General features: G+C 46.0%; 1 protein-coding gene across 1 annotated transcript; it reads left to right on the forward strand.

The window, feature by feature from the left end:
- Positions 1-44: 44 nt before the first annotated feature.
- Positions 45-27,855, forward strand: gba2 (glucosidase, beta (bile acid) 2). The gene is made up of 17 exons (XM_056300435.1): positions 45-551; positions 7,775-7,866; positions 8,211-8,326; positions 9,232-9,450; positions 10,748-10,987; positions 11,260-11,362; positions 12,808-12,961; positions 15,387-15,512; positions 17,410-17,594; positions 18,097-18,201; positions 18,579-18,686; positions 18,960-19,111; positions 20,308-20,414; positions 23,286-23,428; positions 23,717-23,832; positions 24,627-24,818; positions 26,700-27,855. The coding sequence occupies exons 1-17, from the start codon at positions 364-366 to the stop codon at positions 26,934-26,936; spliced, it is 2,583 nt and encodes an 860-aa protein (XP_056156410.1). The 5' UTR covers positions 45-363; the 3' UTR covers positions 26,937-27,855.

A 27,855-nucleotide genomic window follows, 5' to 3' on the forward strand; every position in this document is an offset into this window, starting at 1 on the left:
GCGCGGACTGTAGTGTAATGGCACTGGCACCTCCCACTTGACGAGATATCGTTTACTTGCTTGCCACTCGTTCCGCTGGTGTTGCCGCCGCAGGTATCCGGATCTAGTCGGGCAAGAACCGGTTGTCCACGTATACTTCTCGGTTTCGTGATCCAGGGGGGGGGGGGAGGTTTGCAGGTAACCTTTGGCAACCTCAGTTTTTGCACTCTGATGGCTGGAGCTGAATAGATGAACTGTGTCATAATAGATGGTTACCGCTCCCTCGTCGCCGTGACTGTCCCCTCACAGACTTTTAAGTATAGATCTCCTTCCTCCTTTTGAATTTACCCCATTGGCGACCAGCCTGGAAAAAAAACAACAACAATGGAGTGGGGCGAGAGATCAACGGCAGACCTCATGAGTAGGTATGTGTCCAAGGAAATGGGCTATGAAGTGCCCGCAGAGGGCTGGAGGATCTGTCTGGCGCACGAGTTCAAGGAGAAGAGAAAGCCTTTTCAAGCAAAAGACGTCTCTCTGTCCAACGTCTTGGAACACATCGGCCTGGGAATCAGGTGAGAGTCACAGTCCAGAATAGACACAGTATAAGGAAGACCTGTTAGGATGCTTGACTGCTCAAGTCAGTGCAGGCAGGCAGGGCGGAGATGCCCCCGTGTTAATGTCTGCAGCTGATTCTTCTTAAGCTTTTCTGCAGGGGGGTGGGGGCGGTTAGAAAATCATTGTGTGACTATTGCAGGATTTCGTGAAATGGGTGCAGCCAGATGTTTTGAGGGCATTTCTGATGTTTTGTACACCGTGTGCATAACCTGTTTCTTTCCTCCCATCGTTCCGAAGTCGCAGTTTACACATCTCATAGCAACCCTATAGTTACTATGGAGCAGCAACTGGGGAGTTTTGCATTCGGCTCATGTTTCTCAGCCCCCACCGGAGAACGGGTGTGAAATGTAGCCCGGACAAGCTATAGCCCGGGCAGCCATAAGTAAATGCAGCCCCAAAAGGCTCTTGATATCTGTGTGATTCAGTCCCACTGACGTGACAGGAATCCCAGTATTTGCTTGTGTAGCTGCCATAGTTGTGGCTTTGTCTAAATCTCTGGCTATTGTATCGTCGGACCACAGCTTTAAACTCGAGCCCAGATCTAACGTCCATTGTCCCAGTCTTGTTTGTTTCCCCCAACAACCTGTTCACGTCTGAGATGTAAAGTAGTGCATTCAGCAGCCACGTAGGCAGCTGCTCACTGCATCCAGTGTGCTGTTAGTGAGAAATCATAGACAGCCATGTTGGGCTGCCTCTGGCCAAACTGTTCATCAGAGAATTGTCATGACGTATGCCTGCTTTTGGAAGCGTGTGTGGGGGGGGGGTGTATGTGTTGCAAAGATGACAGATCAAGTGTAAGGAATAAGTGGTTAGGCCTCTCGTGAAGCGGAAACCAACGGCAGCAGCTCGGTCGGTCCGACCAGTCTGGTTACTTTTTTGGATCTTGCGTAATAACCTGAACGTGTGCGCCTTCTGAAGGCTAGCTCGTTTATTTTAGGATTAGCGGATCGCTGATACCATTTCCCCCCGCTTGTTTGTATTACAGCCTCAAAGTGTGGCGCTGCAGCGGCGTAAACCCTGACCGCTTTGGCTGGACCTTACAATGTGTGGTTTTGAAGCTGTCTGCTGATGTGTTACCCACAGCCCTTCTCGGACCCAGAGGCTTCTCTTGAAACGAGCGAACGGTTATGAGATGTCATGTAACCAAGAATGGTGGAGGGCAAATGAGTTGTGGTCCTTTTTTCCCCCCCCCCTCCCACCTTGTTTGCCCAAGTTACAGCTCTTACCAGCCACTCGGTAGACCCGCCCCTCCGCCGCAGTAAACATGGTTACGGTGGACGTGTTGGTGTTTGCTCACTGGGAGTGATGTTGGCAGAATGACAGGTTTAAAAAAAAAAGGGCGTTACGATATTGTGTATTGTGTTATGTCCCATAGTTATTGAGTTATTGGAGGCCTGGCTGTACACTACGCTGAATCAACAGTGACCCCCCTCCTGCAGCTGCTGGGCATTTGACCACATTGCCAGAGAAATGTAAAGATCTCCAATATGAAACTGCTTTACCTAACCACCAGAAATGTCTATATGCCACAATAACATAACGTACTATCAGTTGCAAGACGGTGATAATGAAGTGTATGTCACGATAGAAGCCCAGCCAATATGTCAGAGTAGAAGGGGTCTATAAGCTGCAGTCAAACTGTGCATTCCTATATGCATTATTATAACAGAGGGTGCATCCATATAGCATGACATATAGACCATGTCTCATAACAAACGGACATCTACTGGGGTACAAGTGTTGATGTGTTACGATAGACACAGAGTGTGTTTATAATAAAGGTAAACTCTATGAGAGCTGGAGCCCATTATCTATGTTCTAACATCCATTATCCAAGCCGCTTATCCCAACTGGGGCTGGGGGATGCTGGAGTCCTAGCAGTCATTGGGCGGCAGGCGGGGAGACACCCTGGACAGGCCGCCAGACCGTCACAGGACCGACACATTCACACCTAAAGACAGTTTAGTATGGCCGATTTACCTGACCTACGTGTCTTTGGACTGTGGGAGGAAACCGGAGCATCCAAATCAAATATGCCGATCACAAATCGGCAGATATATTGATAGATCACAGAAATGGATTTCAGAGTGGGGGAAAAAAATGGCAGCATCAAATAAGTCATCAAATAAAAGCTATTTCAAGACTACAACCGGACTCTGAACTGATTCAGAGAAGATAAACTGGGACATTAAATGAGGAAGCAGAACTTAAATTACGTTATCACTGAATCAGCCGTGAACCGTTTGCACCCTGGACTGAAAGACTTGGCCTAGAGTCAAAGGTCATGATCAGGCCAAGCCCACTATTGACGTTCTGGCTGAACTTCTGAACAAAAAGGTTCGCAGAAGTGGTTTACCTGTAATGGCTTCAGAGAGCACAGTCGAACAGGCTCTATTCAGCTTCAGATCCTCTATTGAAGCTGGAACTAAAGGCTCGTGTGGCCCGTCTGGGACGTGGTGTTTCTGTGATGGGATTGGTTGGACTGCAGATTCAGTATTTCACCAAAAACAATAGAACTGCTCTCACTACTTTCCGTGCATAGCAGTAGTTGTGGGGCTGGGCAATATTTTAATATTATCATTTATCGTCTTTCAATTGTATCACGATGACGTTCAGATATTGTAATATCATATTACGCAGTTTTGTGGTCTAAATTAAAGATAAGGAGAACCTGTTGCCTAAAATTCCTCACGAAACGAGGTATGAAATATTCCATGAAGTGTCTGAATGTTGTCACTCATCCAGGTCATGGTTATCCAAAGGAGTTGAATCGAGTGCAACTGGACTGACATCTACATCTATGTATACCAAGTCCAGTTGCACTTGATTCAACTCCTTTGGATTCGATGAAGTATTATGTGAAAACTAGTTTTGGTTTGATATTATACTTTAAAATTACTAAAGAGTTCAATGTGCTGCACTTCAGTTGGATTGTTAAGTTTGCTATTTTTGGAGATGTAAGCAGATATTGTGGTATACATCAATATCGTGTTAAATCCCCTATAATTACCATGATAATAATATTGGCCATATCTGCAAGTAGTGGGCTATACATTTTTTTTGTTTTTGTTTTTTTGGTTAAACATGATCTACCTTAACTGTATGAGGAAGTATTAAAGCATCACTTTTCATCACTCTGAACGCTAGATAAAGATGCTGTAATCCACAGCATCGAACCGTGTTCCTCTCAGAAGAACATTACCTGTTTCAGGTGCGTGTGTTCTGACACCATATGATACCTGTTGTTTACTGCCATTTTTAATTTGGTGTGAAATGTCTCAGTCGTCACTGGCTGGTATACTTGAAATCTGGAACATGGCATAATAAAACATTCGGCAACAACCTTTTTAGTTTGTCAATAACTTTTTTTCTTTTTTTTTTCAAAATTTATTTCTGATTCTCCCAATTTAGTGGCCGATCGATCCCTATTTTAGTTCAAACACCCACTCTCGTACTGTATGCATTCGCCAACTGCATCTCTCCGGCCGGCAGTCTTGAAGGAGACGCCTCCCCACTTTCGTGACATGGCGACTCCAGGCCAAACCACTGCTTTTTCCGACACATGCAGAGACGCATTCATGTGATGAACACAAGCCGACTCCGCCCCCCTCCCGAAGACAGCATTGCCAGTTATTGCTGCATCATCGAGTCCGGCCATAGTCGGCTCTGACGAGACCGGGGCGCGAACCCTGGTCCCCAGTGGGCAACTGCATCGACACAAAGCCGATGCTTAGACCGCTACACCACCGCGGAGCCCGTCAATAATGTTTTTAGTGCCTTTATCCATGATTGTTCACATTTGTTTCAAGTACGGAGGGAGTGGCCTGGTCCTCATTAATATTCATGAGCTGACCTTTGCGTGACAAGTACAAGCAGGGGTTGGCAGTAAGGGCGGGTGGTGTTTCATATTTTTGATGATTTGACTCGATTGGCTGTATGTAAATGGTGTCTGATGACATCATGAGTATCGGGGGTGGGGGTGGGGTCGGCTGAGAGTAGCTGAACTAGGGGAGCCCTTTTAAGAAGAGAAAAATAGAAAAACCAAATTCCACCTTTTCTACGTAATTTTTTTCAGTATGAAGAGAGTAGAAAATGCATGACAATTAAAAGTAATAAGTGATGTCAGAAAATATAAGTTTCAATTTTCCGCCCAACCTCAAGCAGGACGGATGCTCACCTAAATGCTGGCTTGAACCAGCTTCCTCTGTTTGAAAGCCTGTCTCCCTATTGGTTACGCCCTACAGCATCCTGTTTGCCCGAACACTGATCCAGTGTTCTGCTGATGAACTCATTGTATGCCACTCTGGATTACAAATATTCAACTACTACTCCTACTTTCTGCAGCTCCTGTTAGGGGTTGCCACAGTTGGATCATCCGTTTCCATCTCTTCCTGTCCTCTGCATCTTCCTCTGTCACACCAGCCACCTGCATGTCCTCTCTAACCAGATGCATAAACCTCCTCTTTGGTCTTCATCTTTTCCTCTTCCCTGGCAGCTCCATATTCAGCATCCTTCTCCCAGTATACCCAGCACCTCTCCTCCACACATGTCCAGGCCATCTCAATCTTGCCTCTCTTGCTTTGTCTCCAAACTGTCCAACCTGAGCTGTCCCTCTAATATACTCCTTCCTAATCCTGTTCTTCTTCATCACTCCCAATGAAAGTCTTAGCATCTTCAACTCTGCCACCTCCAGCTCCTCCTCCTGTCTTTTCATCAGTGCCACTGTCTCCAAACCATACAACATAGCTGGTCTCACAACCATCTTGTAAACCTTCCCTTTAACTTTTGCTGGTACCCTTCTGTCGCAAATCACTCCTGACACTCTTCTCCACCCACTCCACCCTGCCTGCACTGATTACGAATGTTCAACTAGATGCCTAAAATTACATTGCTTAGACATTATCAGCAGTGCACATTTTCTGAACAGATTTTGTGGTCTGTCAAATTATGATCGCTCCTCTAGAGAGAGGAAAAAAAGTGGTATTGGCAGTTTGGGCAAATGGCAGAGAAGACATGTTATTATAGCGTGCTGTTGGTATGAACACTGACCGGGGTTGTGGGTTTAACATGAACTATCAACCTCTGGTTTAGCTCTAAGGGCTCACAAGTTGTTTTGGCAAGTTTGTTACACTAACTCCTCAGTAATTCAAACTTGACCGTTGGTGTGTCAGCCCGCACTACTCACTCGTTTGTTTAGGCCATGCTACTAGACCTGTGACACCCGCCCCACATAACACAAGAGACAATTCCTGCCTTTATCTAGCAATCCCATAATTCCCTGTTCTCTCCCTGCTTCTGTGTCAGTCTGTGTGTGTGAATTGTCCGTTGTTGGCTCCAGCTTTGGTTCGGAGTGCTAAAGGCATGGAAACAGTTGTGACTTCATTTAACGGACTATGAATAGACTGATGCGAGAGGCAGGGAAAGAACATTTGTGTTCAAACATGCTTCTGTGTTGCTGATGGACCATTATAAACGAACGTAGATAGCCAGTGATCGTAGGAGCATCCCTGGTTTTAACCCCTCCCACATGACCATCTATGAGTAACCTTGGGTTCAGGATGTCCTGGTGATTAGTGGGGTCAATATCTACTCAAAGGACAAAGTTAGATCCCATCCTTGTTGAAGGATCCTTGAGCAAGATACGGAGACCATCCCTGCTCCAGAGGCACCCTAACCCTGGTACGAAACAGTCTGAGGGAGAAAAAAAAAAAATCTCAGCTCATTTATAAGGTATATGATCTCATTTGCCAAAAAACCCTAAACATCTCATGTTCATCAGTATCATAACCGATAAACTGTATTTAATGGTTGCACAATGTTAAATGTGACTTGGCCCTGAAGAATAGTACGCTGTCTTTTTCCTGCATACACAGCAAAAGAATCAGGAATCAGGAACAATTTATTGTCACTTATCTCATGTACCTTGCGTACACAAAAGAAACAAAATTCTGTTTCCCCAGCTCACAGCAGTGCAACACGAGACAAAAACAAACATTTCAAATTTCCCCAAAACGACACCACCAAAAAGAGAGACAAAAAAACAAACAAACCCCAAAACACAAACGGTTAACAACATAGTGCAACTCAACTCAAAAATTCCACTGTCCTGAGAGTGGACGCTAGCCAGGGTGACTGTCGGAACTGCCGGTCTGCATGGGCTAGCAGTTAGCCTAGCCTAGCCTGCCCCGCTTCCGCGTCCTGTCAGACCGCCCTCGGTGTTTCCTCTTCGGGCGCAGCTCCGGGCAGGGCTGTGGTCTTTGGGCCCACAGGATGCAACAGACCAGGCTCCCCCAGCCGATCTAGCGCAGCTCTCCCAGCCAGACACCTTCAACACATCTCCCCTCGCGCCACATGACGACACTAAAAACACAGTCAACACTCGGTGAGGCTGCCGCCAGACCACCCTCGGTGTTATCAGAACTGCCGGTCTGCTTGGGCTTGCCGTTGGCTTAGCCTACCCGGCTTCTGCGTCCTGTCAGACCACCCTTGGTGTTTTCTCTTCGGGCGCACCTCCAGGCAGGGCCGTGGTCCCTGGGCCCACAGGACGTAGAAGACCAAGCTCTCCCAGCCGATCCAGCGCCAGCTCTCCCAGCCATCAAATGAAGACAAAACAAACTTGGACGTGGACAAAGACACTGCATGGACGGTACTGGGTGGGGCCGCCACAAACGCAAAAAGCGGCCTCACCCAACTTTACAGGGATCAGCGGTCCTGATCCCTGTAAAGCTGATCACACAGCCTCATCGGATTCAAAACATGTTATATCTTGACTTGAAATGTATTTGTGTGTCTTGTGTCAAGGTCTCCACTGTGCAACACATTTGTTCTTTTTTGTTCATTGTTTGGGCTTGTTCTCCTTGGCATGGGAACGAGGGCTTTCACCTCCTTCATGTAATCAATGGAGTGTCTTGGTTTGACTGAAAGTTTCACCCACCTGTGCAAGGCACCACCTCACAGCTCAGTGGAAGGAAATAAAAGTGTCTGTGGAGAGGTCTACCTTCCTGACACCAGCAGGCACACCCTGTTGTATGATCCAGTGCGTGTTTATAGCTGCTCACTAGGAATGATGTTTTGGATTTTATGTTCTCTGAATAATTCTTGCTCATTTTCATCACTGTAATGTTTCCTTCTGGTTTTGAGACTCGATATGATCAGTGTATGGTTACGCATGTTTCTACAGATATCTCAAATGGTGGTACAAGAAAACCCAGGTGGAAAAGAAGGCTCCGTTCATCGATATGTTCCGTGCACAACCATTGCGTCAAATATACGGTAGGTTTACCTTTCAGTTACGATGTATAGATATCTGAGCTGAGGCTCTTATCTAAAGGACATATTGATACTGATGAACTCATTATGGGCTTTTGCGAGGGCTCAGCTTAAAGACTTTCAGTTATGGGATGGTCCATCTGACCACTCGGCCACCTCGGCTCCCTCCCTAATCGGTCTAAGACAAGTTCTATGCAGAGCGGCCGGTAGCTGTTGTTCTATGGAGCAGAGTGAAGGGCTAACTAGTTGGCTGGGGGTGAGACGTGGGGGAGATCAGGACGTAGCAGCGTTATTCATTCATGCTGTGTGATGAATAAACATTTTAAAGATTGTATTCTGCTTTGCAGGTGCTCCACTTGGAGGTATTGGGGGAGGTACCATTACAAGAGGTTGGAGGGGGGAGTTTTGCAGATGGCAACTCAACCCTGGGATGTACCACTACAAAACTGTCATAGCCAACCAGGTGTGTAGCATCTTTGGGGAAGACGATTGAAAATGAAGGGTTTTCCGTTAATAGGAAAAAATAAGTCTGGTTTTGTGGATTCCAGTGCTCCTGGGTAGTGCACAAAAGGCTTTTGACTTATTTTAATGACACTAAACAATGCAAAGTCCAACAAATTAATCTACAATCGGTTCAGTCAAGGTTTGCACTGTAGCTGGCAAATGCTATAAAAACCTAGCGCCAAGTCGTACTAAGAAATCTAGGTCATAGGGCGTCCGGGTAGCATAGCGGCCTATTCTGTTTCCTACCAACACGGGGATTGCTGGCTCAAATCCCTGTGTTACCTCCGGCTTAGTTGGGCGTCCCTACAGACAATTGGCCGTGTCTGCGGGTGGGAAGCCGGATGTGGGTATGTGTCCTGGCCGCTGCACTAGCGCCTCCTCTTGTCGGTCGGGGTCCCTGTTCAGGGGAGAGGGGGGACTGGGGGTAATAGTGTGATCCTCCCACGTGTTAAGTCCCCCTGGTGAAACTCCTCACTGTCAGGGGAAATGAAGCGGCTGGCGACTCCACATGTACCGGAGGAGGCATGTGCTAGTCTGCAGCCCTCCCCGGATCGGCAGAGGGGGTGGAGCAGTGACCGGGATGGCTCGGAAGAGTGGGGTAATTGGCTACAATTGGGGAGAAAAAGGGAAAATTTCCAAAAAATAAAAAACAAATCTAGGTCATTGTTCAGAGTGTAGTTTAAAAGCAAGCCTGCCTCCACTGTGGGACGGACGTAGCTTTTTAAAACACATCTTTCTGTGTACGGTCGTACTTATCTCACTGAGACGTCTGCCTGCTGGCTTCAAGCACGTCTCGTCTGTAACTTGGCCCATTTCAAATCCCCCTCTTCATTCGCAAACTTCCTCCACTGCCTCCCCTCCTAGTTCACAGTGTGCCTGCGCCGAGGGGGCCAAACCGTCTACCAGCAGGTCCTGTCGGTGGAGCGCCCTCCCACAATGCAAGGCTGGAACTGGGGCTACTGCGGAGAGTACGCCTTCTACCACGCCCTGTACCCCCGTGCCTGGACTGTCTACCACCTGCCTGGGCAGAATGTCACCCTTACCTGCAGACAGGTGTCCCCTGTCATCCCCCATGACTACCAGGTAACTGAGGCAAATGGAAAGATAACATGACACTATATTATGCTTTGTTAGTACCATGTTTTGATTTCTCGCAGCCAAGCACTCCAATGGATCAAACATGTGCCCCAGTGACAGTCCTGCTTTAAGAAATGTGGACATTTTGCCATGCTGTCAGTTGTGGTAACAAGGGAACCTGTTAGTGGTTGATCTGGACAAAAATTCCCATGTTTATATTTTATAATTTCTTATACAGCCCTTTAAAGAAATTTTTTAGGGAGATCTCCGGTTCGAATCCCCGTGTTACCTCCGGCTTGGTCGGGCGTCCCTACAGACACAATTGGCTGTGTCTGAGGGTGGGAAGCCGGATGTGGGTATGTGTCCTGGTCGCTGCACTAGCGCCTCCTCTGGTCGGTCAGGGCGCCTGTTCGGGGGGGGGGGACTGGGGGGAATAGCATGATCCTCCCTCGTGCTACGTCCCCCTGGCGAAACTCCTCACTGTCAGGGGAAAAGAAGCAGCTGATGACTCCAAATCAGAGGAGGCATGTGGTAGTCTGCAGCCCTCCCCGGATTGGCAGAGGGGGGTGGAGCAGCAGTGACCAGGATGGCTCGGAAGAGTGGGGTAATTGGCTGGATACAATTGGGGAGAAAAGGGGGGGGGGTAAAAAAAATATTTTTTAGACTGTAGACAATACATTGGTAACCATACTAAAAAAAACTACAAAATCCTTCATACTCATAACCAAGTAAACACTGCCATCGAGTATTATTACTTTACTAAATTCTAATTGTATGTACTTGATTTGGTACCACAATGACTGAAATTGACACATTGGAAAAACTTTTGTCTGCACTACTCTCTCTCTCCCCTCTCTATCTCTCTCTCTATCACTCTCTCTCCCCTCTCGCTTTCTCTCTATCTCGCTCTCTCTCTCCCTCTCTCTCTGTCGCTCTCTCCCCCCCAATCTCCCCAATCTCCCCTCTCTCTCGCTCTCTCCTCTCTCTCTTGCTCTCTCCCTCTCTCCTCTCTCTCTGTCACTCTCTCTCTCCCCTCCTCTCTCCCCTCTCTCACTCTCTTCTCTCTCCCCCTCTCCTCTCTCTCTCTCTCTCTCTCTCTCTCTCTCTCCTCTCTCTCTCGCTCTCTCTCTCTTTCTCTCTCTCTCTCTCTCTCTCTCTCCCCTCTCTCACTCTCTTCTCTCTCCCCCTCTCCTCTCTCTCTCTCTCTCTCTCTCTCTCTCTCTCTCTCTCTCTCTCTCTCTCTCTCTCACTCTCTCCTCTCTCTCTCTCTCGCTCTCTCTTTCTCTCTCTCTCTCTCTCCCAGGATTCGAGTCTCCCTGTAGCAGTGTTTGTGTGGGACATAGAGAATAAGAACGACTATGCCTTAGACATCTCCATCATGTTCACCATGGTCAACGGGTCGGGCCAGAAGGACGACAAAAGCGGGGGACACTGGAATGAACCATTCCACCTGGAGAAAGAAGGGGAGGCTGTATCGGGGATCTTGCTTCATCACTGCACCGCAGTGAATCCCTACACCCTCTGCATGGCAGCGCGAGAGCAGGTTTTACATCCACTTACGTGCTCGTGTTAACTGAGGAAAAAGATTGTACAGTCGCACAAGTGCCAGCGAGCAGTAATCTCATAATGTGTAACTATGGTCTGGGATATGTAGACAGCATATAAGAACATTCATCTGACATTGTGAAATTTGTGGCGTTAATGAGGATTAGGCTAATTAACTCTGTGTGTGTGTGTGTGTGTGTGTGTGTGTGTGTGTGTGTGTGTGCGTGCGTGTGTGTGTTGGTGATTTGTGTGTGCACATTTTTTTTACAGCCCAACAGGGAGGTTAGTCACCAAACAGCATTCAGTCCAAAGGGAACCTGTGGGGGTCTGTGGAGTGACCTCATCACTGACGGACGTCTGGACTCTCCGACTGGTCAGTGTCCGGTGTTAGCCTCAGTAGTTAGATGGCCCTTTAACCAGGGGACCAGAGATACACCCTGTTAACAGAAGAAAGACAATAAAAATCCTGTCCAACAAACTACGCTATCCATCACGCTACCCTACCCTATCCAGTAAACTACCCCAGCAGCTCCACAGACCAGCAAAATGATTTTCTGGGGGACAGAGAGCTGGGGAAAAAGTAAGGCTACGAATTCAGACATCATATGAACCTTATAAAAAAAACAAAGGAATCATATCTACAGAAATAAAGGTATTGATGGATGTATTGATCCAGGAAGTTCAAATCTGTCAATATTTTTCCAGCTTTACTGAACCCTCACGCCTGTGCAGGCACGCAAAAAAAAAAGCCAATAGCTGACTGGTCACGACAAATCAGAAGTGTTAAATGACAAAATCGAAGACAACAAATATCCCATTTTCCCCATGTTGTATTTTCGACTTCAGAACAAAATCAAAACAACAAAAAACAGCCTGCTATTGGTTTTCTGATTTTGGATTTTAAATGGGATATGAGGTGGTTGAATGATACATGGATGGAGGTGGGATTACATCAAGGATCGGCTCTGAGCCCTTTCTTGTTTGCAATGGTGATGGACCGATTGACGGATGACATCAGGCAGGAGTCTCTGTGGGCTATGATGTTTGTGGATGACATTGTGATCTGTAGTGAAAGTAGGGTGCAGGTTGAGGAGAGCCTGGAGAGGTGGAGGTATGCACTGGAGAGAAGAGGAATGAAAGTCAATAGGAGCAAGACCGAATACCTATGTGTGAATGAGAGGGAGGACAGTGGAATGGTGAGGATGCAAGGAGTAGAGGTGACGAAGGCGTATGAGTTTAAATACTTGGGGTCAACTGTCCAAAGTAACGGGGAGTGCAGAAGAGAGGTGAAGAAGAGAGTGCAGGCAGGGTGGAGTGGGTGGAGAAGAGTGTCAGGAGTGATGTGTGACAGAAGGGTACCAGCAAGAGTTAAAGGGAAGGTTTACAAGATGGTAGAGAGACCAGCTATGTTATATGGTCTGGAGACAGTGGCCTGATGAAAAGACAGGAGGTGGAACTGGAGGTGGCAGAGATGAAGATGATAAGATTTTCATTGGGAGTGATGAAGAAGGACAGGATTAGGAAGGAGTATATTGGAGGGACAAGATTGAGATGGCTCGGACGTGTTGAGGAGAGATGCTGGGTATACTGGGAGAAGGATGCTGAATATGGAGCTGCCAGGGAAGAGGAGAAGAGGAAGGCCAAAGAGGAGGCTTATGGATGTGGTGAGGGAGGACATGCAGGTGGCTGGTGTGACAGAGGAAGATGCAGAGGACAGGAAGAGATGGAAACGGATGAGCCGCACCGATAAATTAACCACATCCTCTAACCATCTCAATCTCCTCTCCATCCTTTCATCCCTTTCTTTTAACCCCTTAGGCTCCAGTCCGCCCACAGCTAAAGGGGAGAAGGTGGCAGCAGCCCTGGCTGTGGGCTGCTCGGTGCCAGCTCAGGGCCATGATGCGCTGGAGTTCTGCCTGGCCTGGGACATGCCCAAGATCACCTTCGGCTCCAAAGAGAGGGAGCACCTCAGGTATGCTGGCTGCAAGGGAAAACACGTGTCACTTCGTTTTAGGATGACTGTAGATGTTAAAGGTAGACTTTTCAACACTACCACAGCCTTTCACAAACAAGAAAACTAGCAAAGGAGATTTAGATGATTTGAGGAATAGTCAAATTCCCGTCTCAGAAGCCTATATAGAACCAAATGGGATCCTTTTTAGCGTTTTTTTTGTGGCCCCCCTTTTTCTCCCCAATTGTACTTGGCCAATTACACCACTCTTGCGAGCCATCCTGGTCGCTGCGCCACCCCCTCAGCTGATCCGGGAGGGCTGCAGACTACCACATGCCTCCTCCGATACATGTGGAGTAGCCAGCTGCTTCCTTTCACCTGACAGTGAGGAGTTTCACCAGGAGGACGTCGCATGTGGGAGGATCCCGCTATTCCCCCCAGTTCCCCCTCCCTCCCAAACAGATTCGCAGCGACTAGAACACATACCCACAATCGGCTTCCCACCTGCAGACACGGCCAATTGTGTCTGTAAGGACGCCCGACCAAGCTGGAGATAACATGGGGATTCGAACCGGCGATCTCTGATAGGCAACAGAATAAACCGCCATGCCACCCGGACACCCTTATTTTGTGTTTTTAACAGTACTTTTATTTAGTATTGACTGGACATTGTCACAGTTTATATAATTTATATGCCCACTGCTCCTTGTTTTGGCCAGGATGGGTTAAATGCATAGGATGAATTTCCTACGAGCGGTTTGGATAATGGATGGATGGATGGATGGATGGATCAATAAAGTATATCTTATCTTATTAACAACTGCTGTGTAGTGTCACTTGCAGCCCCTGAAAGGCAACGCTGAACATCTGGTTGCAGCTACGCTGAATGTTGTAATCATCTAATATTTGCGCAACATTTACAAAATCGGGTGATCTAGTTATTTTTGTTGTGCATTGCGCGTTTGTGTTGTAGAGCGCCGTAGCTTTCCTCTCCCTCGACATACTATTTTTTTCCCATATGCCTCAAAACTTGAGCTCCACTTCCTTTCTCTCTTCCTTCCTGCACTGTCTTTAGACCCCCCCCCCCCATGGTCTTTCTGTGGCAGTAGTCATGGAGGCGGATATCAGTTTTCCAACCCATCCCTGTTTTTAACCCACTTTAATTTGCAGCACCAGAATTGTTCCTGGTTTTATTGTTCTTTGAATTTGTGAAAATTTTGCATTTTGAATGCTTATTTGTTGTATGTACAATTTACATTTTGTTGTGAATATGGCCTTATTGGTACATATTGCCTAAATAGTAATTTGATTTTTGGGGGAAGATTTAGGCAAAATTTTTACAGCTTTTAACCAGTGTACATATTCTCCACTAATGGTGGCCATTTTCTTTGCTGTAGTGATCAAATAATGCTGAATGAATGTACACATACTCGCCTAGTTTTTATGTTGACAATGTGAGTTTTTTTTATATATAGCAGAGGTTATCCCTCAAGCAGGTGACGCACAAACACATAAAACGTGTAATATATCACTGCCACGGGCCTAGGATGACACCTTTCACCTGTCCTCTAAACTGTGAGTGGTACCAAGACACTTAGGTAGCATCTGCATTGGTCCCTGAGTGAGACAATAAATCCTTATCGGGTCCAGGAGTACTGTTCGGTCTCCTGCACTCCCGTTTTCTTTTTGGACGGGAGGGGAAGACGAGACAAATTTCGCCCTCAGGGAAGTTTATCAGAAAAATTTGGATGGCATTTTAAAAACTTGTCAGGTGCCTCCGCAAAGTGATATCTCTTGTATTTTTGTAGCACATTTAATCAGGTCATACACTGTATTTTGATGGCATCTAACCTAACACCAGTATTGTGCTGATATTATTGAAATATTCAATTCAGATATTTTCATGGGGAAACTAAACCACTGCAGCTGGATAAATGAAATAACCTGAGGAAAAATGTAAACACAGAAATGTATAACAGAAGAAGACTTGGGACATTAGATACAACACAACCAGGGTAATCAAACTGCAAAGACTCATGGTGTGTACAACAGCAGCATTTAAGCATGTTGCGCAAACATGGCAAGGGAACTTTTCAACGGCACAACCCACAAACATGTAATCCACAACACATCGACTTTCGTTATTACCAAGTGACAGCGGAGCAGGATTTTCTGATGGTTTGCGGTCATTGCTCAACCATGAAGCTTAATTCTGTTTCCTGTGGCTATATTTGTTGAAATATATCTCTGAGAAAGACATTTAGCCACTTCCTGCTCCATGGGTGTGTTACATAGTTGGTTGACTCTTCGCCCCAACCACGGGTGATTAAAAAGGCCCGTCTTCGTTACTATTTACGACAAACCAAACAGACTCTTTATCCTGCCGTTTGTCCTTCATGTGTGTCGCTGCAGTGTGAAAGGCAAGCTTTCGTCTCTGTGTTTTCAGGAGATACGCTCGCTACTTTGGGTGTAAGGGCGATGCATCGCCGTCACTCAGTCACTACGCCCTGACGCACTACAAACAGTGGGAGAGAAGCATCGAGGAGTGGCAGAGACCTGTGCTACAGGACAGGTACACCTTCATCCCCCTCTGCATTTGTGAATAACAGATTCCGCAATAGCTCTGAAACATGTTCAGATCTGGAAAATTAACACAAACCACCAGTCCAGTAATGTAGATTTTGATATGCACGCATGGACATAAATATGTACTTTTATGTAGTCTAAGGGGAAACTGAGTTTTGGGGACGGTAAACAATGTAAAAGAACATTAGAGCATAAAGAGAATTCTGTAATTGCAATAGCTAGTACATTTGTCAAAAGGTAATTTGGCTGGTAAGACAATGAAAAAATGCTTGGATGACTTTGTAATCTACAAAATTACCGCAATGCTGAGTAATTTAAAATCAGGATTAATCCTATCCTGTAAAAATTACCATTTTAATAATTGTATTTATATAGCACTTTTCTAAAACATTGTTACAAAGTGCTTTACAAAGAAATAAAACCAGACAAGGCAAAAATAAGACCAAATAAGTAAGACTAAAAAAAAAACAGTATGAATACATAAAAACAAATATCAAACATTTTAAAAGCTTTCACAAAAAGAAAAGTTTTAAGACGAGATTTAAAGGAAGAGACGTCCATAGTGTGGGGGCTCTAACAGCAAAAGCCCAATTGTCCTTCGTGGCAAAACGAGACCTGGGAATAACCAGCAGGGCTCCATCTGCGGATCGTAATGGTCGAGAGGGTGTATACCAGGTCAGTAAATCACAAATGTATGTAGGAGCAAGACCGTTTAAGGCCTTAAAAGTCAGCAATAATATTTTAAATCCAATTCAAAATATAACAGGGAGCCAGTGTAGAGAGGCCAGCACAGGAGTGATATGGTCATGCCCCTTTGTCCCAGTAATGAGCCAAGCAGCAGAGTTTTGCACCAACTGCAGATGGTGGAGGGAGCGCTTGCTGATAACCGAGTAAAGTGTCTTGCAATAGTCAAGCCGAGAATAGATAAAAGCATGTACTTTTTGCAGATCAGCAACTGATAAAAATGACCTAATTTTGGAGATTACCTTGAGCTGGAGAAAGCATGAATGAACATGTTTAATTTGATTATCAAAACCGAGATTAGCATTGACTATTACCCCAAGATTCCTTTCAGCCTGCTTAAGACTGCCTGACAGACCACCAAGATTAGTACCAAAAGGGCTGATGGAATTTGGGGGACCAAATAGAATGACCTCAGACTTGTTATCATTAAATTTTAAGAAACATTTCGGACATCCGGGATTTAATGTCAGAGAAGCAAGTTGTGAGATTTGCTAGGGCGCTAGGATCTGTGGGTTTTAGTGGCATATATAAGTGAGTGTTGTCGGCATGAAAAGGGTAAAACACGTAGTGATTTTGAATGGTCTGGCCAAGAGGCAGCATGTATATAGAAAAGAGAAGGGGGCCAAGAACTGAGGCTTCAGGGACACCACAACTCAACTTTAGCCATCGAGGAAGTAGTTACTCAGAACCACAGAAAAAGTTCTGTTGGTGAGGTAAGAGCGTAATAAACTAAGAGCCGAGCCCTTGATGCCAGCTCAAGTCTCTAAGCGATGGAGGATGCTGTGATCGACTGTGTCAAAGGCAGCACTTGAGTCTAAAAGAACTAAAATCGAGCAGTCGCCTCTGTCTGCAGTCAGCAGTAGGTCATTAGTGACCTTAACTAGAGCTGCCTCGGTACTATCAAGTGTTCTAACACCAGACTGGAAACTGGTAAAAAACTATTAGTGTCCTAAGTCCGGAAAATATCTGATAACTTCAATTATTATTGAATAGCAACTTTAACTTTGAAAATAATTACAGCTGCTAAAATAAAATGATCAATAACTTCAAATGGTGGGGTCATTTGGAACAGAACTCTACATGCCCTGTAATGGCACGTTCCATCCTTCCGGTCTGACTCCCACTTGTATCTTTTTCAGTTCCCTCCCCTCCTGGTACAAGTCAGCGCTCTTCAATGAGTTGTACTTTGTCGCGGATGGAGGAACGGTGTGGACGGAGTTACCGGAGGACAGCGACATCAGCGGGGGGGTGCGCAGTGAGGAGGGGGGGCTGCCAGCTGAGCCTGCTGTGATCAAGGAATATGGCCGCTTTGCCTACCTAGAGGGTGAGAGGAAAGGGAGGCACCCAGCTCAGAGACTGGACACATGGACTTACTGTCTTTTATTATGTAGTTTTCCACATAAACTGCTTCTATGTGCTTACTTAACACACCCTCACTAAACAGTTCCCCTACGTGTAAAGAGTAAAAAGGGAGAACAGCTGTGGAATTAATTGGTTTTGACAATGAGGGAAGATGCCCACTTCATAACCCTAGTGACATACTTGTATACACCCTCTTAAAATCAATTTAACAAATGATACTGCTTATGAGCTAGACCACTAGATTCTTGACAGAGTTGCCTGAAGTCCTCTATGTAAGCACTGACAGATTCGAACATTGGCCCAGGACATGGATTAATACATTAAGTTGTCAGAATTGCTTTTCAGCGTGACTGCTCATTGTGGAGTATGGCACATAGAGTATGACATTATTCTGGATATTAGTAAATGTGACACTGTTAAATTCATATCACCCACACTTGACTCTGTTCTTAATTCTTTTCTAGGTCAGGAGTACAGGATGTACAATACTTATGATGTGCACTTTTATGCTTCCTTTGCACTTATCATGCTGTGGCCAAAACTAGCCTTGAGCCTGCAGTATGACATTGGTGAGTGAAATGCAGTTATCTCACTGTTTAGCAGCATGTTAAAGCATGCATGTTTTGTCAGGAGACACAGGGTTCCTCCAAGTTTTGCCGAGTTAAATCTAAGACTTTTGTAAGACAGTTTTAATGACATCAAAATATAGTTCCGAGTGGTGAGGCCCATTTCTCACCTGAGTTTGCAGTGGCCCAAAAAAAAAAAAAAAAAAAACTATAGCCATTTTAAGACTCTTGAAAAATGTTTGAAAAATGCTTTATTTAACCTTTTTCCTGGACCTTTGAGTTTAGATAATACTATTCAAGGCAACCTGCTGACATTCAGTAGGTAAAGAGGGGGGAAAGAGTAATACTGGGCTTAATTTTAATTTAATGTTCTTTCTCAGCTGGCTGTGTGGTTCAACATGACCCAACAGAGAGGCTCCATCTGATGAGTGGGCGGTATTCTTCCGTCAAGGCCAAAAATGTGGTTCCTCATGACATAGGAGACCCAGGTAGGATTATACACATTTTTTTCTTATCCGCAATTGTCAACGGTTCAGTGGAATAACTCAGCCCATTAAGAAATTACCTCAGGAACTTCTGAAGCAGTAAAATCGGGTTCAAGTCATACTTCCAAAGGCTATCTACACCCATAATAAAGATGGTTTTTCTGTGGTTGGACTGTAGTTTTGCCAAAGTGTGATTTTAAACTGTCCCACAATATATTTGTAAAATATAGTTAATTTACCCTCAGCACATTATCTCACAATATTATGTTCACCTAGATGATGAACCGTGGCAACGGGTGAATGCCTACCTCATCCATGACACTGCAGACTGGAAGGACCTGAACCTGAAGTTTGTCCTCCAGGTGTACAGGGACTTCCATCTCACCCAGGACAACCAGTACCTACAGGATATGTGGCCCATCTGCCAGGTCTTGATATTTGTTTGATAGCAGATTAGATGGACAGGTTGACGGATGACATCAGGCAGGAGTCTCCATGGACTATGATGTTTGTGGATGACATTGTGATCTGTAGCGAGAGTAGGGTGCAGGTTGAGGAGAGCCTGGAGAGGTGGAGGTATGCACTGGAGAGAAGAGGAATGAAAGTCAGCAGGACCAAGACGGAATACATTTGCGTGAATGAGAGGTAGGACAGTGGAATTATGAGGATGCAAGGAGTAGAGGTGACGAAGGTGGATGAGCTTAAATACTTGGGGTCAACTGTTCAAAGTAACGGGGAGTGCAGAAGAGAGGTGAAGCGGAAAGTGCAGGCAGGGTGGAGTGGGTGGAGAAGAGTATGAGGAGTGAGTTGCGACAGAAGGGTACCAGTAAGAGTTAAAGGGAAGGTTTGCAAGATGGTAGTGAGACCAGCTATGTTATATGGTTTGGAGACAGTGGCACTGATGAAAAGACAGGAGGTGGAGCTGGAGGTGGCAGAGTTGAAGATGCTAAGATGTTCACTGGGAGTGATGAAGAAGGACAGGATTAGGAACGAGTAGGTTGGACGGTTTGGAGACAAAGCGAGAGACACAAGATTGAGATGGCTTGGACATGTGTGGAGGAGAGATGCTGGGTATATTGAGAGAAGGATGCTGGATATGGAGCTGCCAGGGAAGAGGAGAAGAGGATGGCCAAAGAGGAAGTTTATGGATGTGGTGAGGGAGGACATGGAGATGGCTGGTGTGACAGCCATCTGCATGTTATAAAGTTATAAATAACTTTTACAATTGTATGTATAGGTAAGAGAAGATTTGCCCTCAGGAGATCTGTAATTATGAATGGCTTGCTTAGAAACCTGTTATCAGTGTCAGCCATCTTCTTGTGGTCTTGTTGCCTTGCAAAGATCTTCTGCCTGTCTTTCTCTACCTTGGCCTGGTTTGGCAATCTGAACACGAAAAGCAAAGAAGTACTCGGTAGTGATGTATAGTTACTATGAAATAGTAACTATACAACACTACCGAGTATATTTAGCCGTGTATTTAGCATTTATATATGCTAAATATACGACATCTTCGTGTTTTCTTTTGACATGCATCCTATGTTTTCTAGGTTATTATCTATTGTTGGTTTTTGTTTTTATGCTGTGGTGAACCCATGTTTTCCGTCTCATTTAAACTTTTAACAAGGCGGTGATGGAGTCAGAAATGAAGTTTGACCTGGACGGAGACGGTCTGATAGAGAACTCTGGCTATGCTGACCAGACTTATGATGGCTGGACTGTAACTGGACCTAGGTGAGAATTTTAAAAAGAGGGTAAGCAAAAATACCGATCGGAAAGGGAATGAACGGGGAAGTTGAAGAAGAAAATCATTTTATTTAACAAGTGGGGAAAATGTGGGGAAAATGACAAAAAATATGGTAAAAAATTAAATAACGGGGTCGCCCCAGTGGCTCACCTGGTAGAGCGCGTACCACATAAGGCTGAGTCCTTACCGCAGCGGCCTGGGTTCGAATCTGGCCCGGGCCCTTTGCTGCATGCCATCCCTCTCTCTTGACTATCGCCGTCAAAGAAAGGCAGAAAATGCTAAAAAAGTAATCTTAATTTTTTTTTAAATAATGTGTAAGGCCAATATCTGAAAACTGCTCAACATGAGTGACTTCACGCCCTATTGAATAGGCTTCAAGATCCAGCCATCCATCCATTTTCCAAATCCGCTTATCCTGCTCTCAGGGTCGCGGGGATGCTGGAGCCTATCCCAGCAGCCACTGGGTGGCAGGTCCTTCTTCCCCAATATAAACTAATGTCAATACTCTTATTACCTTGGTTAGGGAGAATGACAGAAAGGACATTTGTACTTGTACATTTAAATTTTACATGTCAGGGGGCATCCGGGTAGTGTAGTGGTCTATTCCGTTGCCTACCAGCACGGGGATCGCCAGTTCAAGTCCCCGTGTTGCCTCCGGCTGGGTCGGGCATCCCTGCCGACACAATTGGCCGCGTCTGTGGGTGGGAAGCCGGATGTAGGTATGTGTCCTGGCCGCTGCACTAATGCTTCCTCTGGTCGGTCGGGGCACCTGTTCAGGGGGGAGGGGGAACTGGGGGTAATAGTGTGATCCTCCCACGCACTACATCCCCCTGGTGAAACTCTTCACTGTCAGGTGAAAAGAAGCAGCTGGTGACTCCACATGTATCAGAGGAGGCATGTGGTAGTCTGCAGCCCTCCCTGGATGGGCAGAGGGGGTGGAGCAGCGACCGGGATGGCTCATAAGAGTGGGGTAATTGGCCAAGTACAATTGGGGGGGAAAATTCCAAAAGACAAAAAAAACATAAGTTTTGCATGCTAGGCACACCCGCTCTTCATTTCTGGAGTGAATTACGCTAAGCATACCTGTGAAAGGATCTTGCATCCCATTATGATGGAAATTACACCTGGCCACCCAACTTGGGGAGTGCAGCAGTCAAGTGGCTGTGACCTCATGTCATACTGGTAGAAAACAAATGGAATAAGAGAGATGGAAGGGATTTATTAAAGCTCTGAGCAAGGACAGAGGGGATAACTTCTGGTGAGATGCAAGTCACATGACACTAACAAAAAACAAAAAACGTTGTGGCCTGAACTGGATTGCAGGGATGATGAGGGGAAAGGAGGATGTCCAGGCCAACTGCAAGAAAAGGAAGGAGAAATGGAAGGAGCAGGACATTAGTTTGTCCAGAGCATCAAAGAAAAGCTGGAAGTGGGCTTGTTCCATGATGCTGAGAGTTGTTTAGTTTCTCTGTATCCTCACAGGAAGCAGAGAGTGCATTAAAAGTAAAGAGGCCAGGCCTTGGCCCCTTGAAACGAACACTTCCTGTTTACATTTTTCTTCTTAACCCGTTTTAACTAAAACCGACGGTCTGCCTTAAAAGTAAAAGTGCTTTACTTTTAAACGGCCCAAAAGGCATTAGTGTGGTAATAAACTGAATGTATTCCATCAAGGGATTTCACACTTTGTTGAGTGTTTTGTAAAATACTCTGCTAAAAGGCTCCACCGAAGTCGAAACCTTCGAAGTAATCTATGGTTTAAGTTATTAAATTCTGGGGTAAAGCCGCTGCTCCATCGCGTTGAAAGGAGCCAGTTGAGGTGGTTCGGGCATCTGATTAGGATGCCTCCTGGGCGTCTTCCTTTGGAGGTTTACTGGGCACGTCCAACTGGGAGGAGACCCCGGGGTAGACCCAGAACTCGCTGGAGGGACTACATGTCCAATCTGGCCTGGGAACGTCTTGGGATCCCCCAGGAGGAGCTGGAGGGCGTTGATGGGGAGGGGGACGTCTGGAGTGCCCTGCTTAGCTTGCTGCCACTGCGACCCGACCCCGGAGAAGCGGCTGATGAATGAATGAATGAATTCTGTGGTTTAGACTTTTCCAGTTTCAGTCCAGTTCCTATTATAAGTAAGCCATTATACAATCTGAGCAGGTTAACAGAAGGCCAATTTCTCACCTGCACTCTGACCCCTACCTGTTGATAATATTGTCTGCCCCAACTGGTTCTGCTTATAACTGGATTTATTGGAGGTAATTCCAAAATTCCAACTTCTAATTCTAGGGGCGGCACGGTGGCGCAGTGGTTAGCACGGTCGCCTCACAGCAAGAAGGTCCTGGGTTCGAGCCCTGGGGTAGTCCAACCTTGGGGGTCATCCTGGGTCTTCCTCTGTGTGGAGTTTGCATGTTCTCCCCGTGTTTGCGTTGGTTTCCTCCCACAGTCCAAAGACATGTAGGTCAGGTGATTCGGCCGTACTAAATTGGCCCTAGGTGGGTGTGTGTGTGTGTGTGTGTGTGTGTGTGTGTGTGTGTGTGTGTGTGTGTGTGAGGCGGCCTGCCCGGGGTGTCTCCCTGCCTGCCACCCAATGACTGCTGGGATAGGCCCTAGCATTCCCGCGACCCTGAGAGCAGGATAAGCGGTTTGGATAATGGATGGAGGTAATTCCTCCATGTCTAATCTTTTCTAATGAAAGGTGACAGGACATAACTAAGTTTTATAAGTAGTGTGAATGTGAAAAAGACAAATTATATGGCAACTGCTGAGCATTCAGCCTGAACAACTGTTTGACCTTATGTATGATGTGGTCATATAAAGTAGCTCTGGTTGTGCTGATGTGTTCTGCCTCCTCTGCTCTGTGTCCCAGCGCCTACTGTGGGGGACTGTGGTTAGCGTCAGTATGTGTGATGTGTAAGATGGCTCAGCTGGTAGACGATGAGGCTGCCCACCAGCATTACCGAGACATCCTCGACAGAGGCAGCGCTGCCTTTGACAAACTGCTGTGGAACGGTAAGTGTGACAATATAATTGGTTAGTAAAGTACATTCACACAAATGTTCTGAACTTGACCAAGAAGACTGATTGTATTTCAAGGAGACCATTCCCGAGGTTGTGATAATGTGACTATCAAATCAAACTCTGCTTACAACCTTTTACAGAGGCAAACTCACAATAATGTCAAATCCAATGGCTTGTCAAGCATTTCAGCCTTTATTCTTACAGAAAAATAGAAATGCTAATTCATCCTTAGTTTCATTTAAAATTGGCGATTTTTTCCTGTTTTCTCTTTCATTTCAGGCAAGTACTATAACTACGACAGCAGTGGAAGAGATCTTTCAAATAGCGTCATGTCCGATCAGTGTGCTGGCCAGTGGTTCTTGAGGGCATCCGGGCTGGGAGAAGGAGAATTCAAGGTAAGTTATCCTCCCTCTCTCAAAGGAAATCTGATTTATGATCCGCATATTTGATTTGGCAAAGATTTTACGCCGGATGCCCTTCCTGACACAACCCTCCCCGTTTATCCGGGCTATGGAACAGCACTAAGAATGTCCTGGCTTGTGCATCCTCGGGGGCTGGGTTTTGTCAGGAGTTGGAGAGAAGTATGTAGGAGTGGTGCAGGATATGTATGAAGACAGTGGTGAGGTGTGCGGTTGGAATGACACGTGGGTTCAAGGTGGAGGTTGGATTACATCAAGGATCAGCTCTGAGCCCTTTCTTGTTTGCAATGGTGATGGACAGGTTGACGGATGAGATCAGGCAGGAGTCTCCGTGGACTATGATGTTTGTGGATGACATTGTGATCTGTAGCGAGAGTAGGGTGCAGGTTGAGGAGAGCCTGGAGAGGTGGAGGTATGCACTGGAGAGAAGAGGAATGAAAGTCAGTAGGAGCAAGATGGAATACCTATGTGTGAATGAGAGGGAGGGCAGGGGAATGGTGAGGATGCAAGGAGTGGAGGTGATGAAGGTGGATGGGTTTTAATACTTGGGGTCAGCTGTCCAAAGTAACGGGGAGTGCAGAAGAGAGGTGAAGAAGAGAGTGCAGGCAGGGTGGAGTGGGCGGAGAAGAGTGTCAGGAGTGATTTGTGACTGAAGGGTACCAACAAGAGTTAAAGCAAATACTTTCAGGGCGCTGTACCTGCACATTACTGGTCAGTAATGATGGATTTTTCTGAACTTGGATTTTATCAGAACGTTGTCTCTCTTCAAGGCTTTTCCAAAGGAGAAGATCCGTAGTGCGCTGAAGTCCATATTTGACTTGAATGTGATGAGTTTTGCTGGAGGCCAGATGGGGGCAGTCAACGGCATGCGTCCTGAAGGAGTACCTGATCACTCCAGTGTCCAATCGGACGAGGTGTGGATTGGAGTGGTGTATGGTTTAGCAGCCACCATGATTCATGAGGTTAGTGTGTGTGTGTGTGTGTGTGAGACAATCTAATCTGCTGGTGTTAGAGCTGGGTTAATTGGGGTAATGGTGAGCAGTTGCTGTTATGATCAGATGACTTTGAATTGGGGATGTTGCCATTCAAATCGCCAAATTCATTCATTCAGTAATGGAGTGTGTATGCTGAAGAAAGAGTATTAACATAACATTGATGGATAGAAAAAAATAATGCGTCTCAATTATTTTAATAACCTGTAACATCACAGTAACCATTAACTGAATAATAAATGCACTCAAGGCGTCCGGGCAGCGTGGCGGTCTATTCCGTTGCCTACCAACACAGGGCTCGCTAGTTTGAATCCCCGTGTTACCTCCGGCTTGGTCGGGCGTCCCTACAGACACAATTGGCTGTGTCTGTGGGTGGGAAGCCGGATGTGGGTATGTGTCCTGGCCGCTGCACTAGCGCCTCCTCTGGTCAGCCAGGGCACCTGTTTGGGGGGGAGGGGGAACTGAGGGGGAATAGCGTGATCTTCCCACATGCTATGTCCCCCTGGTGAAACTCCTCACTGTCAGGTGAAAAGAAGCGGCTGCTGACTCCACATGTATGGGAGGAGGCATGTGGTAGTCTGCAGCCCTCCCCAGATTGGCAGAGGGGGCGGAGCAGCGACCGGGACGGTCTGGAAGAGTGGGGTAAATGGCCAAGTCCAAATGAGAAGAAAAAAGCCAATAAGTAAATGAATAACTGCACCGAGTCAAACCAAAGCACATCGGGGATGTCACAGGTATCCTGCCGTCATTTAAACAACCCTCCACCAATCAGTTACGGTTTTCATTAGACCTAAACGTGAATTTGGTAGACTTCGGTGATCCATGGGTAGGGTCTTCTTTTTAGTGCCCATACCCGGCCGACCTGTTTTGAGAGCCAGTCTGCCCCGCCCAACCCGCTAAAATATACGTTAATTAACCACTCAAACCCAACCTGGAAACCTCCAAATGAAGCCTGGGCCACGGCAGTTATACATAATAATACACTGATTGCAAGGCACATCCTGTTGTAGCTCAGCCTGATGGTGTCTGGGTCTACAAACGAATTTCGTTTTTTTTTTCTTTTAATTTGAAGTTATCTATAACTTACTTGGAACACTGCTTCGTCATTTTTTGACCCACCCTTCTGAACCCGTGATGTTTTCTAGTAAGCCGACCCAAACCCGTTGTGGGTCGACCTGCACATGTCTAGTAGACAGTAGGAACACAGGGCATGCCCTGGTGTTAATCGTGGGTGCGTATAAGATGCTGGAGCCTTTTAGGTGGCGGCAGCCGTCTGTGTGCCAAGGCTGGCTCAGATTCTTAAGTCGGTTTTATTTGTGTAGCCCAATATCACAAATTTCAAATTTGCCTCAGTGGGCTTTACAGCAACACAACATCCTGTCCTTAGACCCTCTCATCGGATAAGGATGCTTCTTACCTTGGTAAGGATTCTTACCAAGTGCCAGACTCACAGAAGGGATGGCCCCAATTACTTGAGTGCTCAATCAGAACCTATTTGAAAATGGTCGGTGTACTTGCATATTAAAATATAATTTAACATGACACTTAAAATGACAGCGTGCATTGCCCCAGTTAACATTTGAATTTGTCCAGAAGACGCAAGCATGTTGCTGTGCATCAGAATTCATCATGTTTATGGAGCTGTTATAGATTGCACTCAGTAGTTACAATAATTACGGCACATTCACCATCAAACCATGTTTCTTTCATATGATGTAAATGGTACAAGTGTTCCTTTTTAATGTGTGCTGTATGACACCAATAATGAGGTTGAACTTACACTGAGAGACGGCAGTAGGGTACGTCTGTGGTTTGTAACACTGCACACTCTTGCGGACGTCTTTTTCTCAGGACATGGTAGAGGAAGGCCTACGCACAGCGGAGGGCTGCTATCGGACTGTGTGGGAGAGACTGGGCATGGCGTTCCAGACGCCGGAGGCCTATTGCGAGAAGGGCATCTACCGCTCCCTGGCCTACATGAGACCGCTCAGTGTCTGGGCCATACAGCTAGCCCTGGACGCGTCGCAAAGGGACAGGACCAAAGTGGATCAACCCAGAATGGCCGAGAGAGAACAAGGCAACAATTAGGGACGTGATCAGAGCTACAACTGGGGGCCATAAGACTGGCGTAAATGAAGAAACACACTAATGGACTGGTCTGATATCACACATGTTCCTGTACTCCACTCCCCCTCCGCACTCATCCATATCCTCCCAGCCTGCACTGTGCCTACTGATCCGTTACACATCTGGATTATTTTGCTCCGTGAGATGTTTTGTCACAAATTCAGATGCTGTTTATGCTAAACAGATTCCACAGCCTGGTCGGGACGGGGATTTCTTAGGATCTTGTAGCGTCTTGGATGGTCCAAGTTATTTTGAAAGTAGTGTGGTGGAGTGTTGGTTCACAGCCAGGGTTGTTAAAATCATAATCATCAGTTACCTCGTGTCACATGAAGGAATTATCTCTTGACCTTTAGCACGCACACGCGCGCGCACACACACACACACATTACACGTCACTCTTTTTTACCAGGCCAATAGTAACATTTATCTACTATTTAAATATGTAGTTGATATGTAAATGTTTGAGGGATTATATGTAACTATCAGCCACTTGCTGTTGATGCCACAATATTCAAACCCGTTTTGATAGAGAATGTTTTTATTTTCCGTTGAGGGCCTTGGAACATGGAACCCCAAGTGAGCTGACAGACTGTTTCTGAAATGACTTGAAATTACAGAAGCTTGAAAAAGAAACCAGCTGATTTTTAAGATTTTACTTTGACGTAGTTGACTGCAGTACTGATGGATGTGATATGTGGTTTTTGGTGTTTCAGTTAAGTCTGGCATTAATTTCTCTCCTTTTTTCTTTTTCTTTTTTTTTTTTATAGAGCTTTTGGTGCCTTGGCGCATGTTGGCTTGTATCTATATTCACGTAGCAGCAACAGTGTTTTATACAGTCCTATACTGTTAATGACAATGATGCAAAATAAATGACCGAATG

Source organism: Lampris incognitus, chromosome 20, assembly GCF_029633865.1.
Source record: "Lampris incognitus isolate fLamInc1 chromosome 20, fLamInc1.hap2, whole genome shotgun sequence".
NCBI classification, from domain to species: Eukaryota; Metazoa; Chordata; class Actinopteri; order Lampriformes; family Lampridae; genus Lampris; species Lampris incognitus.

Bases quoted from the DNA above. Each gene is read 5' to 3' on its own strand.
- gba2 (XM_056300435.1), top strand. From the start codon at position 364: ATGGAGTGGGGCGAGAGATCAACGGCAGACCTCATGAGTAGGTATGTG. The intron at 10,988-11,259 runs GTTTTACATCCA...TTTTTTTTACAG, and splicing joins GCATGGCAGCGCGAGAGCAG to CCCAACAGGGAGGTTAGTCA. The intron at 19,112-20,307 runs GTCTTGATATTT...ACTTTTAACAAG, and splicing joins ATATGTGGCCCATCTGCCAG to GCGGTGATGGAGTCAGAAAT.